At 35.2% G+C, this 15,136-nt stretch overlaps 2 protein-coding genes across 2 annotated transcripts; one reads left to right on the top strand and one right to left on the bottom strand.

Annotated features, from left to right (window-relative positions):
- The first annotated feature begins 1,866 nt into the window (after window positions 1–1,866).
- On the top strand, window positions 1,867–3,537 carry LOC148568993 (uncharacterized). Its single transcript, XM_088484851.1, has 2 exons — window positions 1,867–2,482; window positions 2,597–3,537. Exons 1-2 carry the CDS (start codon window positions 1,867–1,869, stop codon window positions 3,535–3,537), a joined length of 1,557 nt encoding a protein of 518 aa, XP_088340977.1.
- Window positions 3,538–10,470: 6,933 nt separating this feature from the next.
- Window positions 10,471–12,974, bottom strand: LOC107637963 (protein LURP-one-related 15). The gene is made up of 3 exons (XM_088485349.1): window positions 12,536–12,974; window positions 12,053–12,274; window positions 10,471–10,845 (listed from the first exon to the last, which is right to left on the bottom strand). Exons 1-3 carry the CDS (start codon window positions 12,794–12,796, stop codon window positions 10,699–10,701), a joined length of 630 nt encoding a protein of 209 aa, XP_088341475.1. The 5' UTR covers window positions 12,797–12,974; the 3' UTR covers window positions 10,471–10,698.
- Between the last annotated feature and the right edge of the window lie 2,162 nt (window positions 12,975–15,136).

The following is a 15,136-nucleotide window of genomic DNA, read 5'->3' on the forward strand; positions in this document are numbered from 1 at the left end:
AGTCATAACTATATATATACAGTTTGATATGAATTTACGAATGAAACTTCAAGCATATATACTAATGTATAGTTTTTGCCTTTTTGGAGTCTGAACGAATTGGTCAACTTTGATGCAGTTTCTTGGCGCGTAAGAAGCTAAGGATAATAATATTGAAATTATATTGAAGATGATCAGTAATGTAATATTATACATCTTCTGACTTCTGTATTACTGGCGGCAGATACATTGGACCGTACAATGTTTTAAACCGATCCACCGTTACTTTCTCCTAAACAACTTTTTAATATAATAATAAATTTAATTTTAATGTGGGTAAAATATTTTATATAATTATATTTTTTTAAATAATTATTTATTCAATTAAAATAAAAAATAATTATTTTTATTAACGTCACGTTACATATAAAATTATTTTATACTAATAATATATTAAAATTAAATTTATAATAATAATAATTAAAAATTAAAAAATATAAAATAAAAATCTAAATCTATAATTATATATATTATTTTATATATTTTAATATATATTTTATATGTCGAATCACTAATTTTTTATGTATATATTGTATGATTTTTATTTACAAAATACATTTTAATTATATATTAATAGGTGATTAGATGACACTATTATAAGATGCTACAATGTTATTTTAGAAGGCTAACACATGTAAATTGTAGCTGATTAGATTACGCTATTATATATTTTGATCCCAAAAATGATATTAAATTGTTGATGCAGGTGATAGTTAAATTTTTATATAATTATCTTTCAATGTTAATTTGAAGTATATTACTGTTATGGATCCGGCCCACGGATCTCACGATCCGGAATAGTCCTCAAATTCGGTTATTTGGACTCGACCCACCGAAACCTTTTAAGAAGGCCAGGAATCAGCCCACTAGAGTTCCTAACCAACTTTCGAATTCAAACGTCTCCCTTATCTTATTCAAATAAGATAAGATAAGATAGCTACCATCACCTATAAATAAGAGGACCCAGATCCCTCCAGGTATTCATTCATTCCTCACACCTTCTACCTCTTAGATCCATTCTGACTTGAGCGTCGGAGTGTCTTTGCAGGTACCACCCCCCATTGTTCCAGTCAAATAATCCGGCATCCGCCTCGACCTGCAAGTTTCCGATCCATCTCTCAACCCGTACCGGAGGCATCCAGTACATTGGCGCCGTCTGTGGGGACTTGCGCCGATTGAGCCGGGATGGGGGACGTACTTGAAGAAACCTCCCTAAGCCAAGATAACTCCCGAACAAGAAATCCGACCCCCGAACACCAGGAGGTCACGAACCGTGGAAGGATAGCGAGCACCATCCACCATGCCACCCCAGCGCAGAATAAAGAAAACGAACACGTCGTCGTGGAACCACGGCACCCCGAAAACACGGGAGACAAAGCGGCACAAATAATCCAAGATCTCTGCCTCCGAGTCCAGGAACTCGAAGGCAGAGTGGCCACCAAGGAAAGATACAACACCGAAAACGGAAGCCACACAACCTCTAGGTCAAAATCTCGCCGCGGCAGATCGCCAACCCGGCAACACGACAGGAGAGACAATCGCAGCGCCTCGTGCGACCCCAGGCGGGAAAAGTTGCCAGAACGGCAACACAGCAAAAGGCACAACCGCAACGCTTTCCGAGATCTAAGTCATCAACACGACTCAGATGAAGACCGATGACACCGAGAAATCAAGCGCACGAGAAACGACCACACAATAATGGGAGCTACTCCCTTCACGGAAAGGATCTTAAAAGCAAAACTCCCCAAAGGTTTTGATAAACCCACGGACATGGATTACGACGGAACTAAAGATCCCTAGGAACACCTAACGGCCTTCGAGGCCAGGATGAACCTAGAAGGTGCAGCCGACGCAGTCCGATGCAGAGCTTTTCCGGTGACCCTAGCAGGGCTGGCAATCAAATGGTTTAACGCCCTCCCTAACGGATCCATAACCGGTTTCCACGACATTTCACGAAAGTTCATGGCCCAATTTACAACCAGAATCACTAAAGCTAAACACCCCATCAGCCTGCTAGGGGTCACACAGAAACAGGACGAGTCCACAAGAAAATACCTCGACCGCTTCAACGACGAATGCCTAACGGTCGACGGGCTCACAGATTCCGTCGCAAGCCTCTGCTTAACCAACGGGCTCATGAACGAAGACTTCCGCAAGCACCTCACCACCAAACCAGTGTGGACCATGCACGAGATCCAGAACGTCGCCAAAGATTACATAAACGATGAGGAGGTCATCCAGGTCGTCGCTGCCAACAAACGGCAACACAACAACACCCAACACGGCAACCCGGCAACCCGGCATAACCCGCCACCCAGAGAAAATCAGAGGGACCATCCCAAACCAACAAACACAAACCGACCACCCAGAATCGGAAAATTCTCTAATTACACACCCCTGACAGCCCCAATTACCGAGATATACCACCAAATAGCAGATCGAGGTATCATCCCAAAAACCCGACAACTCAAAGAAAGAACGGGCGGTAACAAAACCCTTTACTGCGACTACCACCGAGGTTACGGACACAGGACACAAGACTGTTTCGACCTTAAAGACGCTCTCGAACAAGCCATAAGAGATGGCAAGCTCCCAGAGTTCACCAAAATCATCAGAGAACCAAAACGCGCGGAAAGAGACAGGTCGCCAGAAAGAGAAGGACGCAACCCGAGAACGCAAAAACAACCCCCTAGGGAAAACCCAGAGGAAGACCCAACCATAATAGTAAACGTTATTATAGGCAAAGACATATCGGGCAAGTCAAAATCAACACTAAAAAAGGAACTCAAAGTCCTGGCCGTCAAAAACCAAACTCCAACCACCACTGCCGACAACACGGTAACTTTCCTACCTGAGGACTGCCAGCACGACACCTCGGCCGAAGACGCCCCTTTCGTCATCTCGGCAAGAATCAGAACAGGACTAGTACGAAGAATTTTGGTGGACACCGGCGCAGACTCCAACATCCTCTTCCGAGGAGCCTTAGACAAGCTCGGGCTCCGCAAAGACAATCTCCAAACACACCGCAACGGCGTCACGGGACTCGGAGACAACTTCCTCAAACCGGACGGTTCCATCACCCTCCCCCTCACCATAGGGACGGGTAACCAAAGGAAGACAATTCTATCCGAATTCGTGGTCCTAAAAGACTCCACCGCCTACAACGTCATTCTCAGAAGAAAAACAATCAACGACTTCTCCGCCGTCATCTTTACCAAATACCTCCTTATGAAGTTCACAACGGAAGACGGCTCCATCGGTACTATCCATGGAGACCGGGAAGTCGCAGCAGAGTGTGACAACACCAGCCTAGCTCTACGAAAGAAGTCACGCGACGCGGCTGGGATATTCCTAGCCAACCTGGACGCACGACAAGACGGCCAACCTAGGCCAGAACCAGAAGGCGACATGGAAAAACTACAAATAGGGCAAACCAAAGACGAATACACCTTCATCAACAGGAACCTCCCGTATGACCTTAAAGAGGATCTTTCCTAACTCCTAAAACAAAATCGAGACTTGTTCGTGTTCACACCAACCGACATGCCTGGAATAGACCCCGACCTAATATCCCACCGGCTAGCCGTAGATCCCAAAGTCAAACCCGTGGCACAAAGGAGACGAAAAATGTCCCCAGACCGAGCAGCCGAGGTCAAAAGGCAAGTTAAAGCCCTACTTGAAGCAAATTTCATCAGGGAACTACCCTACACGACGTGGTTAACCAATGTTGTGCTAGTAAAGAAATCCAATGGGAAGTGGTGAATGTGCGTCGACTACACGGACCTCAACAAAGCCTGTCCAAAGGACGCCTTTCCCCTACCAAACATCGACGGATTAGTAGACGCCGCATCCGGCCATCGATACCTCAGCTTCATGGACGCATACTCCGGCTACAACCAAATACCTATGCACCGACCTGACGAGGAAAAAATGGCATTCATCACCCCCGACGGGACGTACTGCTATACAGTCATGCCCTTCGACCTGAAGAACGCCGGAGCCACCAACCAAAGGCTCGTCAACAAAATACTCCAGAACCTGTCCGGGACCAAATTAGAAGTCTACATAGACGACATGCTCACCAAGACCGAATCCGGCGAGCAACTCATCAGCGACCTCAAACTCATAATGAACACCCTACGGAAACACCAAATGCGACTCAACCCGGCAAAATGCGCCTTCGGAATGGAGGCAGGAAAATTCCTCGGCTTTACGATCACACAACGCGGAGTGGAAGCTAACCCAGAGAAATGTCGTGCCATCCTTGAAATGACGAGCCCAAAAAACCTTAACGATATCCAAAAGCTCACCGGACGGCTCACTGCGCTATCCCGTTTCCTCGGGGCATCGGCACAAAAAGCAATTCCCTTCTTCAAATGGATCCGGCCCACGGATCCCACGACCCGGGATAGCCCCCAAACCCGGCAACCCGGGCCTGACCCACCTGCGGTTTTTGCGGTGTGGTTTTAGCGGGTTTTTAAAATTTGGCGGGTTCAAAATCTCATCTCGACCCTCCTTTTTCGACGGTTTTGGCAGTTTGACCCGTTTTATCACCGCTAGCAAAATTTACTATATTTAGTTATGAAAGTAGTTTTATCTTAGTCTAATGGATGCATGAGGATCTGGTTATATCCAGAATATGCGTTCATAAAACTTAAAGTGCCAAAGCCAGATGAATTATCAACTAAAGCATCAATGGATGGTAAATGATATACATCTTTAGGACATGGTTTGTTTAAATTAGTGAAGTCGACACACATACGCCATTTACCATTATGTTTCTTTACTATGACAACATTAGCTAACCATATTATGAATCTGATTTCTCGAATGAAATTTGCATCAATGAGTTTTTGGTCTCATGTAAGGATGCTTCTTTCTTTTCCAAGCGAAGATTACGCTTTTTCTGCGTTATAGGTTGGATTGATGAGTTAATTGCCAGCTTATGAGATATTGCAGAAGGATCAATGCCGGGCATGTCAGCGGGAGTCCAAGTGAAGAGGTCGGCATTTTGTTGAAGAAATTGGCTAAGCTTTTCTTTCTTGTTGTTTTGCATGGCTGATCCTACAAAAGTGAACTTGTTTGGATTGTTAGTTAAAGAGATTTTTTTTGTAATTCCTCCATGGGGGTAGGATGATCTTGAAACTCAGCTAAAGAATGAAGCTTGAGCGAGTTGTGGACGACATTTATTTGTGCACCTATAGCTCGTGAGATATAGGCATTTTGAGATTGATGTTATAGCAGTGTCGTGCTTCACGGTAGTCACTGTGAATTATTGCAACAAGTTGTTCTGCACATGAGACTTAACACAGAAATAAATTGTAGAGACAATTGCACTGAACTTATTCAAAAAAAGGTCGGCCAAGGATTAGGTTATAAGGGCTAAAACAATCAACCACAAGGTATTGAACATCTAGAGTTTTGGTTAGAGGGCTCTCACCAAGTGTGGTGTGTAACTATACCGATCCCAACATAGGCATTCGTTCACCTGAAAATCTGACCAGGTCTCCAGTTGATGGTTGCAATATGTTATCACTCAACTTCATTTTTTGAAATATAGAGTAAAATAAAACATCAGTGTTGCTTCCTAGGTCCAACAAGACTTTGGAAACTATTAGGTCTCCTAGTAGAATGGAGATGACAATGGGGTCATCTAAATTAAGTTTGGTTGAATTGAAATCGGACGGTTGGAACGCCATTTCAGGCAAGTTGGGCAAAGTCTGATGATTTGTTGATGGTGCTTTTCACAGCGAGCATAGCTCAGTAAGTGTGTTTGGGAGCAGAGCTTGATACCCCGCCACCAGCGAAGCCCTTAGAGGTGCAATTAATCATACCGTGGGGTTGATTGGGTGGAGCAGTATGTGCTTTGTCCTTGTCTCGAGAAGATTGACCTGCAGAAGATATGTCAAATGGATGTGTAGTGCACTTTTGGATGTTGCCACCGATGTATTTGTCCAGATGTCCTTACCGAGCTAAGTGCTTAAGCAAGTCTTTGGCTACAACACACTCATCAGTAATGTGCCGGTGTTTTTTATGAAAAGCACAGTACTTAGTCTTGTCCACATTCTTCGTATCTTGGTAGGTTTCAGCCTTCCGAGGAGGTTTGATTAGCTTCGAGTTCAGTATTTCCTTGATGATTTCCTCCCTTTTGGTGTTGAACTGGCTATAAGAATCATAACGCAGTGTCAACCGGAAAGGTTTCTTGTTGTCCCGAGCTTTATCGTCATTCTTATTGTTTTGGTTCTTCTTGGATTTCCGAGCTTGGAACGGTTCTTCAATTTCTATTTTACCCTTGGCTTTCTCCCGAAACTCAGCCAAGGTTTTGGGTTTGGCCACTGTGATGGCCTCCTGGAACTTCCTAGGACGGAGTCCACTCTTTATAGCATGCAGGTGTACCTCAGGGTGAAGGTTTGGGATGCTCATCGCTACTTTAGTGAAGCGGGTGACATACTCCCTTAAACTTTCGTGCTATCCTTGCTTGATAGTGTTTAGATAGTCGGAATCATGTAGATAGAGGGAAGAAGCATCGAACTTATCTTCGAATTGTTTAGCGAGCTTCTAAAAGTGTGAAATTGAACCTGCAGACAAAGATGAAAACCACTCAAGTGCAGGACTGTCTAAAATGGTAGGAAAACAACGACATAAAATAGGATCAGAAACACCGTTCACTATCATCATAGATCAAAATTTCTTGACGTATTTTTTTGGATCTCCCATGCCATCGTTGGGACTCAAAGTGATTCGTAACACGAATATCCTAGGTAGCTTGAAATTCATGACGTTGGCCATGAATGGTCCAACAGTATTGTCTAATCCATCATCGTCATCGTTTTGTTGTTGGTCTCCCTTTGGGTGTTGAGTTTCAAAGATATGTATTGGATCAGAGTTTTCTTCATCGTCATATTGCCGTTCATTATGATCATCATTATGAGCAATCCGAGCATTGGTTAGCTCGACTATCTGGTTTTCCATTCGTTATTTATCTTCTGTCATATGCTGATTAACTTGTTACCATTCGAAGAAGCTCGGATGCTGTGGGAGGAGGTTGGTCAGTCATGAACAGGAATGGGAGTTTTGGGATCTAAAGAAAGAAGGGTTTTTGTTTCTAGGCCCCACGGTGGGCGCCAATTGTTCTTGTGGAGGTTGACCGTTGTATAGCTCATCCGTCAATGAGTATTTGCAAGCTTTCCGTCGAATGAGTTATACGTCGGCAATGAGAGAACAAAGGGTGGGTATCTGCAAAAGATACTTCGATGCTCAAGTCAGTAAGTGAATAATAGGCTTTGCAAATTGTAATCATCTGAACGACATTCTTACCCTTTCTTTTGTATTTGAAACGAAGAGTAACAGTTATGTCTCTGAATAATTTTGCTTTAAACGGAAAATAATAGCATATTTGAGTTGCTTTGATGACTGTTATTAATAACCGACTTATAACGCTTCCTTGGTCATACCAAGGTGCCATTCCATGGGTTACATGGAAAGATTTAACTCATCTAAAGGAGTCTCAGGTGCCGCATTACGGTCCCGTTTTGGAACAGGTCAATTGGCGGCCAGCTCTGAACCTTACTGCTGGCTTTTCACTCTTTCTTTAGCTCGATGGAATAAACAAAAATTTGCTCCAGTCTTTTTCTTTTTTGTCATGTCTTATGCTGCCGCGATAGGCCAGCATTGATCCTGGAGCCGGAAAGAAGGATTTTCTGTCTAGTTTAGACGGTCTTATCTGTGATGGAGTATAGAAATGTAATATTTGTTCTGTCAAGTTTAGATAGGATCAGTAACCACTTCGACATTCTCTTAAATAGGGCAGGGCTTATTTCTTGAGTATCCAGAGTAGTCTGTAGCAAAAAGCCTTTCTCATAGACAAGGCAGGAGCTAGAAGCAACTTACCAGACTCGAACTGGCACGGCTCACATCAAACTTATTCTTCCCTCAATAGAGTTTCTTTTGTTACGCAGTTCGAAAGCCTAAACTTTTTGACATCTGTATATAGCTGAATCATGACGTATATCCAACCTATAATGGTCGGTCGTATAAAAAATTAATTTCATTTTTTTAATAAATATTTCAAATTCATCCGCTCTCATGCACATCTCATACAATAACTATCCAACATAAATTCTTACCTTTCCATCATTTAGAAAAAAAATATATATCACTTTTTTCATTATTTGCAAGAATAAGAGGTTTTTTATTTAAATTACTAAATAACTAAAACAAAGATTCTTTAATTTTCAAAATATTTATTACTTAAAAATTTGTCCAACATTTGCCTATGCTATTTCATGCATTGGACTAGTGAAAAAATGAGTTTGCATCCCAATTCATAAGAGGCACCCATGAAATAGAGATCTCTAAGCCCACAAAATATGGAGTCACCGGGAATGGAGCTCTCTTCGCAACCTTTGGAGGTTTTTTTTTTTTTTTTTTTGTGGGCGCCTCCTTTAAATTGGGGTGCAAATCTATTTTGCTGGTCCAATCCTTAAAAGTTAAAATGAATATACGTGTGAAATTTTTTGTGTCATGTACATTTTAACAATTAAAGGAATTTTTTAATTTATTTAAATAAAGATTAACATATCGTTTTTGTCTCTAACATTTGGGATATGTTTTAAAGTTGTCCCTAACGTTTAAATCATCCTATTTAGATTCCCAACGTTTCAAAATCATCTCAATGTTGTTCTGCCGTTAGTGATTTTGTTAACGGAATTAATGGTGAGACAAAATTAAGATAATTTTAAGACATTAAGGACTTAAATAGGACAAAAATATTAGGGATAAAAATAATACATTACTCTTAATTTAAAATATTACAAAATCAAGTAAAATAATAATAAATTTTAATAGAATGAAATACATTACGGATTCAAGATTTTTACTCATACTTGTAGAGTGACTAGAATATAAATTTTCAGAAAAAGAATAAAAAAGAGTATGTATATATACAATAAAATAAAAATTATTATATCTTTTTGTCTCTAATATACTGAGCTTCTTTAATGTTTAATTTAATTAAATTTTATTTTTAATTTTTTAATAAATTTTGATTTTTTCTTCAATAATTTTCATTTTTTACAACAGATAATAATTTAATTTATTTTTTAATTTTACTCTTAATAAAAAATAAATTTACTTAGAACAAAAGTAATGTATTTAAGAGTAAAATTAAAAAATAAATTTATTTAGAATGAAAGAATGTGATTAAGAGTAATTTACTTAGATGCAACTAAAGAAATAATTAAATAATTATTTACTATAAAAAATTAATATTACTGAAGGATAAAATTAAAATTTATTTTAAAATTAAAATTAAAGTTTAACTAAGTTAAACATTAAAGAATTTCGGTATGTTAGAGACAAAAAATATAATTTATACTTTATTGTATATGTACCATGCTCTTTTTTTTTCTTTTTCGCAAGTTTATGTACTAGTCATTCTACAAATATTTCATTATGAGTAAAAATCTTTAAGAGTAAAATTTAAAAAAAAAATATTTATAATGAAAGTAATATAATTAAGTATAATTTACTTAGATGTGATTAAAAAATAATTGAATAACTACGTACTATAAAAAAATTGATATTATTAAAGGATGAAATTAAATTTTATTTCTAAGCTAAAAATAAAATTTATTTAAATTAAACACTAAAAAAATTCGATACATTAAAAAAAGGTATAATTTATTTTTTATTTTATATATATATATATGTATCATATTCATTTTTTTTATTTTTTTAAAAGTTTATCTATTAATCATTCTAAAGTTCTTTGATGAGTAAAAAAACTTAAATTCATAATACAGTTCATTCCGTTATAATTTATTTTTATTTTACTTAATTTGATAATTCTTTTAAGAGTAATGTATCATTTTTATCCCCAATATTTCGTCCTATTTAACTTCCTAACGTTTCAAAATCATCTCAATTTTGTCATATCGTCAATTCTGTTAACAGATTTCTAACGGTAGGACATCATTGAGATAAATTTAAAACATTAGAGACTTAAATAGGACGATTTAAAACAATTTTGAAACTTTTTCCAAATGTTGAAGACAAAAACAATATTTTACTCTTAAATAAAAAAGCCAAAATAAGATGTGAATAAAAATATATAAATTGTTGCGCTAATGTATTAGATAGTTGAAATAAAAATACCAACTATACTAAGAGTATACTAAAATTAGTTATTAGTGTATAATATATTTTAAAATATAAAATATATTAAAAATAAATGAAATTATATATATTTATATATAAATACACGATGATTAATTTTAGTGACGGATTTTAGTGGGTAAACAATATTTTTGAAAAAATACTTAATGAAATATTCTATCTATTGCGTTGTTTTTATCACGATTAATGAAGTTAGATTTATGGATGTAATAAAAAAATTAATATTAAATAATTAAATGGTTAAATAAATAATTATTTGTAAAAAATTAAAATATATATTGAAAAGTAGAAAGAGAATGAGAGGAATTCAGTGAGTATCCACTAGCTAGCTATATACACAAGATGAGAAAATAAAATTAAAAAAGGAGGCAAATTACAACCATATTATAGCTGATTAGCTGTCATCCAATAATCAAGAAACAGAGTAGACACCATACCGAATTCACACTAATTATTGAGGGGAAGAAACAGCGGCGGTTTTCCTTAGCTTGAGAACTTTGCCAAGTCACTATGGCTGAGGTGGTATTCAAGAGTCACAGTTAGCGCCACTATGAATGCATAATCAATGTTCGGATACACTTTTACCATGAATTTCTTTCTGCTAAACCAAGTGAACACTTCATGTGTTATCTACGAAATAAAAGAAAAAAAGATGTCATCATTAATATTAACTATTTTCAGCAATATTATATATTATCACTTTCATATCCAAAAACTTAAAATTTATTATTGTCTTATTTGTCCTTGCTACAATAAAATTAATTTTTAGTGACAAATTTTTAATAACAATAATATAATAACCAATTAATTATTATATATTTTATTTAATTTATATTTTTACAATAATTATATATTTACATTATAATTACATATTATAATAATAATTATATACTTTTTTATCTATTAAAAAAGTTTTTGTCGATAATTATATAATTATCACTAAAATTTTTTAGCAACAACATAAGATAATTAATGTCTAATTATCAATAAATATATTAGTGATTATTTTTATTATTGCTAAAAATAAAATTAATGACCACTAAATATAATTTTTCTAATGGTACCTCTAAGAAAATGATAAAGTGTCTTTTTAGACAATGTTATTATTAATATATTCCCTCTTATTGAAAATAATCTTGTTATTTAATGCATTATTAAAATATTATTTTAATAAAATATCTTTTATAATATTTTTAAGAAAAGTATTTTTATTAATAAATCTTTATGTGAAGATGATATTAAAAATAGTTAGATGGCTCACTTAACCATATCAAATTATCTAACATTTTTAAAATATAATTTTGAGTAAATTACAAAAAATAGTAAAATTTATATCGCTAACAAAAATAATCCTAAAAGATACTAATAACAAATAAACTCTTGTAAGATTTAAAAATGCAACAAAAAAAAATTAGATAATATATATATATTTTAAATAGCGACTTTAAAGATTATATTTTCATATAAATTTTTGCAAGTATTATTAAAAAAAAGATCTTTTATATTATGTTAAGTAAATTTTTTAAATTTTTTTCTACTATGAATGCATGACTAAATATTTTCAAAAAAAATCTAGAAATCAAATTTTATTTTAATTTTTTTAAATATTTATTTAAATATTATTACAAAAAATTCGAATCAAAATCATTTATTAAATACAAAAATCTTGTTATTTATATCTTATTTATTAATTTTTTTTAATTATATTTTAAAATTATTTACACACTATTTTATCAATAATATCTTTTAAACAGTTTTTTTACGAGCGCCTGAATCTTTGTTCCATTAACCACCTATTTTTAATAAGTTTCTCTTAAGATAACGATCTAATAAAAACCTGGGCAACGACGGTGTCTGATTCGCCGATGCAAACAAGCCAAGATTGACCGAAGGAATTTTGTTTGAGAATCTTGAAGTCACAAACTTGTGTGGTGTTATTTGATAAGAAAACGCCCATGTTGGCTTTTAGCTGGAACGGTGGCGGTTGTCTCCGACTGAAAATCAAATCCCTTTGTTCCGTACTTTCACCTCTATATGCTTTCCAAATATCCTCACCTATCTGCACTCATTCACATCCAACATATTAAACACTCATCACTTTTAAAGATAAAAGGTGAAAAGGTGGGATTCACTTTTGTATTTGTGTCAAACTTCAAATTATAATAGTGAAAAAAAAAACTCCTTAAAGAGAAATTAATACAAGAAAAAGTGTTGTGTTCTGTTGGGAAAGAAAGAATATAAGCTCAAGTAGAGAAAGTCTAAACAAGAAAATGGCAGAGTTGTAATAAAAGTGTATTTGATGGATCGGAGAAATTATTACCGCCTTGCGAAGACGGAGGACGGTGTTGCCACGAGCGTCGTGCAAGAAACGTTCCTTGCGCGGCATGACGAAGGTAGCAAGAGGACCCATAACGGTAAAAACAACGTTCTTGTTGATGTCTGTGACGGTGAAGTTATCATCGCCGCCAAAAGTTACCTGCTTCGTGATTATAAGATCAACTTCATGGGGAAGACAGTACTGATGATTGATTATGGCTGTGGCAGAGGGTGGAGATGATGATGATGTTGGTGATTTTGACATGATAATAACAACGTTTGAGGTTCTATATATGAGTGGCACAAATTTGAGATATAATTGAATTGAATTGAGTTGGATAATGATTAAGAGTGGCACAAATATCGTTCATATATAAAGGGGAGTATACGGAAGCTTTTCTAACTTGACTAAGTTCATGTTTGAAATCGATAAGGTCAAAAGTAGGGGATCTTCCAATTTTCTTTGGTGATATATAATATATTTAATACTCAATTTGTTTTTTAAATTTATATGTAAATTTTAATTTAATTTTTAATATTTTAATTAATTTTATTTAGTCTTTTATAAATTTATAAATGGGATTTAAATTAGTTTTATGTAACAATTTTGGTACATAAATGTTAATGGAGCGTTGATATTGATAATTAGATATCACAGTTAGAACTTGTAAAATAATATCGTTTTGGTTTGGATAATCAAATAGTCAAAAACCGATGTGGTATCATTATTTTTGGAGAAAAAATTGTTATAAACACTACTTACGATATTATTTGTAGACTATTTGAATATCAAAATTAAAACAAAATCATTTTACAGAGTCTAACGTCATATCCATGTTAGTGTTCCAGTTAGCGTCTTTGTTTTAAAAATTATTTTAGAGACTAACATAAGTCAAGTTCTTAAAATTTAAGGATTAAACAGAAAAAATCAAAATTTTAGAAACTAAATTAAAATTCATTTATAAATTTAGAGACTAAATTAAATATTATCTCTATATAAAATAAGAAAAAATATTTGTCTTCAAAATATTAAGATTGAGGAAAATTACAGAAACTTACTTTCTCTGAAGTATCTTTTATTATTATAAAGTTGGGTAGTCCCCTACAGTGGACAACTATCTAGTCCTTCGACACCTGTTTTTAATTTTACTATTACATTTATTTCTAAAATTTTAAAACTAAAATTGGAAAACAAAAGGATTTAGGTTATTTCTCTTTACCCTTTGGTTGAAGCACTGCACCACCAGCTGGAATTGGGAAAAATGGGGAGACGAGATGTTAAGGAGGGACATTAGCGTAACGTGACTTTTCTCTACAGTGTTAAGCTTCGGCAATCCTGAGACGAGGTGCATTAGCGTAATGCGACTTTTTGATTGGGTGATGATACGCGAAAATTAAAATTTCACGTTTAACCGGCAAGTATACCGGATCGTATCAAGTAGTAAAACTTACTGGAGTGAGGTCGATCCCACGGAGATTGGTAGATTAAGCAACTTTAGTTAATTGGTAGTTTAGTTGAGCAAACATGGTTTTGATTTCATGAGATTTGAATGCTTAAAAGAAATTGCAAAGAATTAAATGACAAGAAAATTTAAGAACTAAAGTAAGGAAAGCAATTAAAATGACCGAAAGTAAATAATGAAAACTTAAATTGCAAGAAACTTAAATGACATTAAAAGTAAATTGCAAGAAAGTAGAGTGCTGAATTGTAGAGAGCGGAGAAGTAAATTGCAAATAATTGAAACTGAATCTAAATAGCAGGAAAGTTAAATTGCTTGAATGTAAAAGGGAATTGGGTAATGGGTATTCAAAATAACTAAAGAGCAAAAGAAATGAGAATTAATGATGGAAGAGATCATTAAAGATCAGAGATACAAATTCTCATGAATTGATGTTGATCAATTCCTTCTCAAACATGGGTATAGATCCATGGCAGATTGTAGGTAATTGAGTTCCAATCTCTTGGTAACTCAATTTCTCTCAACACAACCAATTGCCACTCTCGTGATCTAATTGTTCATGAGAAGAGATGGAGCTCATTAACTAATCCTTCAAGCCACACAATTCCCAGGATCTCAACCAAGGGTAGTTACATCTCACATACCAACCCAAAGTGTATTAATCAAGAAAATTATGAAAGGATGAACTCTAAACTGAATTATATGGCTTTTTTCTCAAGGTCACCACACAATTCATATAGATTTAACCCCTCTCTCGATGGTGATTAAGTCTTTGAAGAACAAGAGTTTCCTCTTGGATGAACCACTTGAATTGAGAAGGAAAAGAAAAGTTATCAACCCAATCAAATAAACAGAGCTCTTCCCCTTAATGAAAGTGGGGTTTAGTGAATCATAGCTCAAATTTCAACAACAATTGCAAAGATGAAAATTAAACTAAGTGTAGAGAAGAATGAAGAAGAAGAAGAAGTTCTTAAAACTGAAATTCAAAGTTGCAAGAAAAATAAAATAGAAGACCGGTGAGAAAAAGTAAAGAGTAAAAAAAATGCTAGTGTAATAGAAAAATATCTAAGTGTCCAAAAAAAGTCCCCTTTCAGTATAAGACTCTTCTCTATTTATACTAATCCTAAAGCTCTTTGAGAGATCCT

Source organism: Arachis ipaensis, chromosome B4 (assembly GCF_059453495.1).
Source record: "Arachis ipaensis isolate K30076 ecotype BB chromosome B4, ASM5945349v1, whole genome shotgun sequence".
NCBI classification, from domain to species: Eukaryota; Viridiplantae; Streptophyta; class Magnoliopsida; order Fabales; family Fabaceae; genus Arachis; species Arachis ipaensis.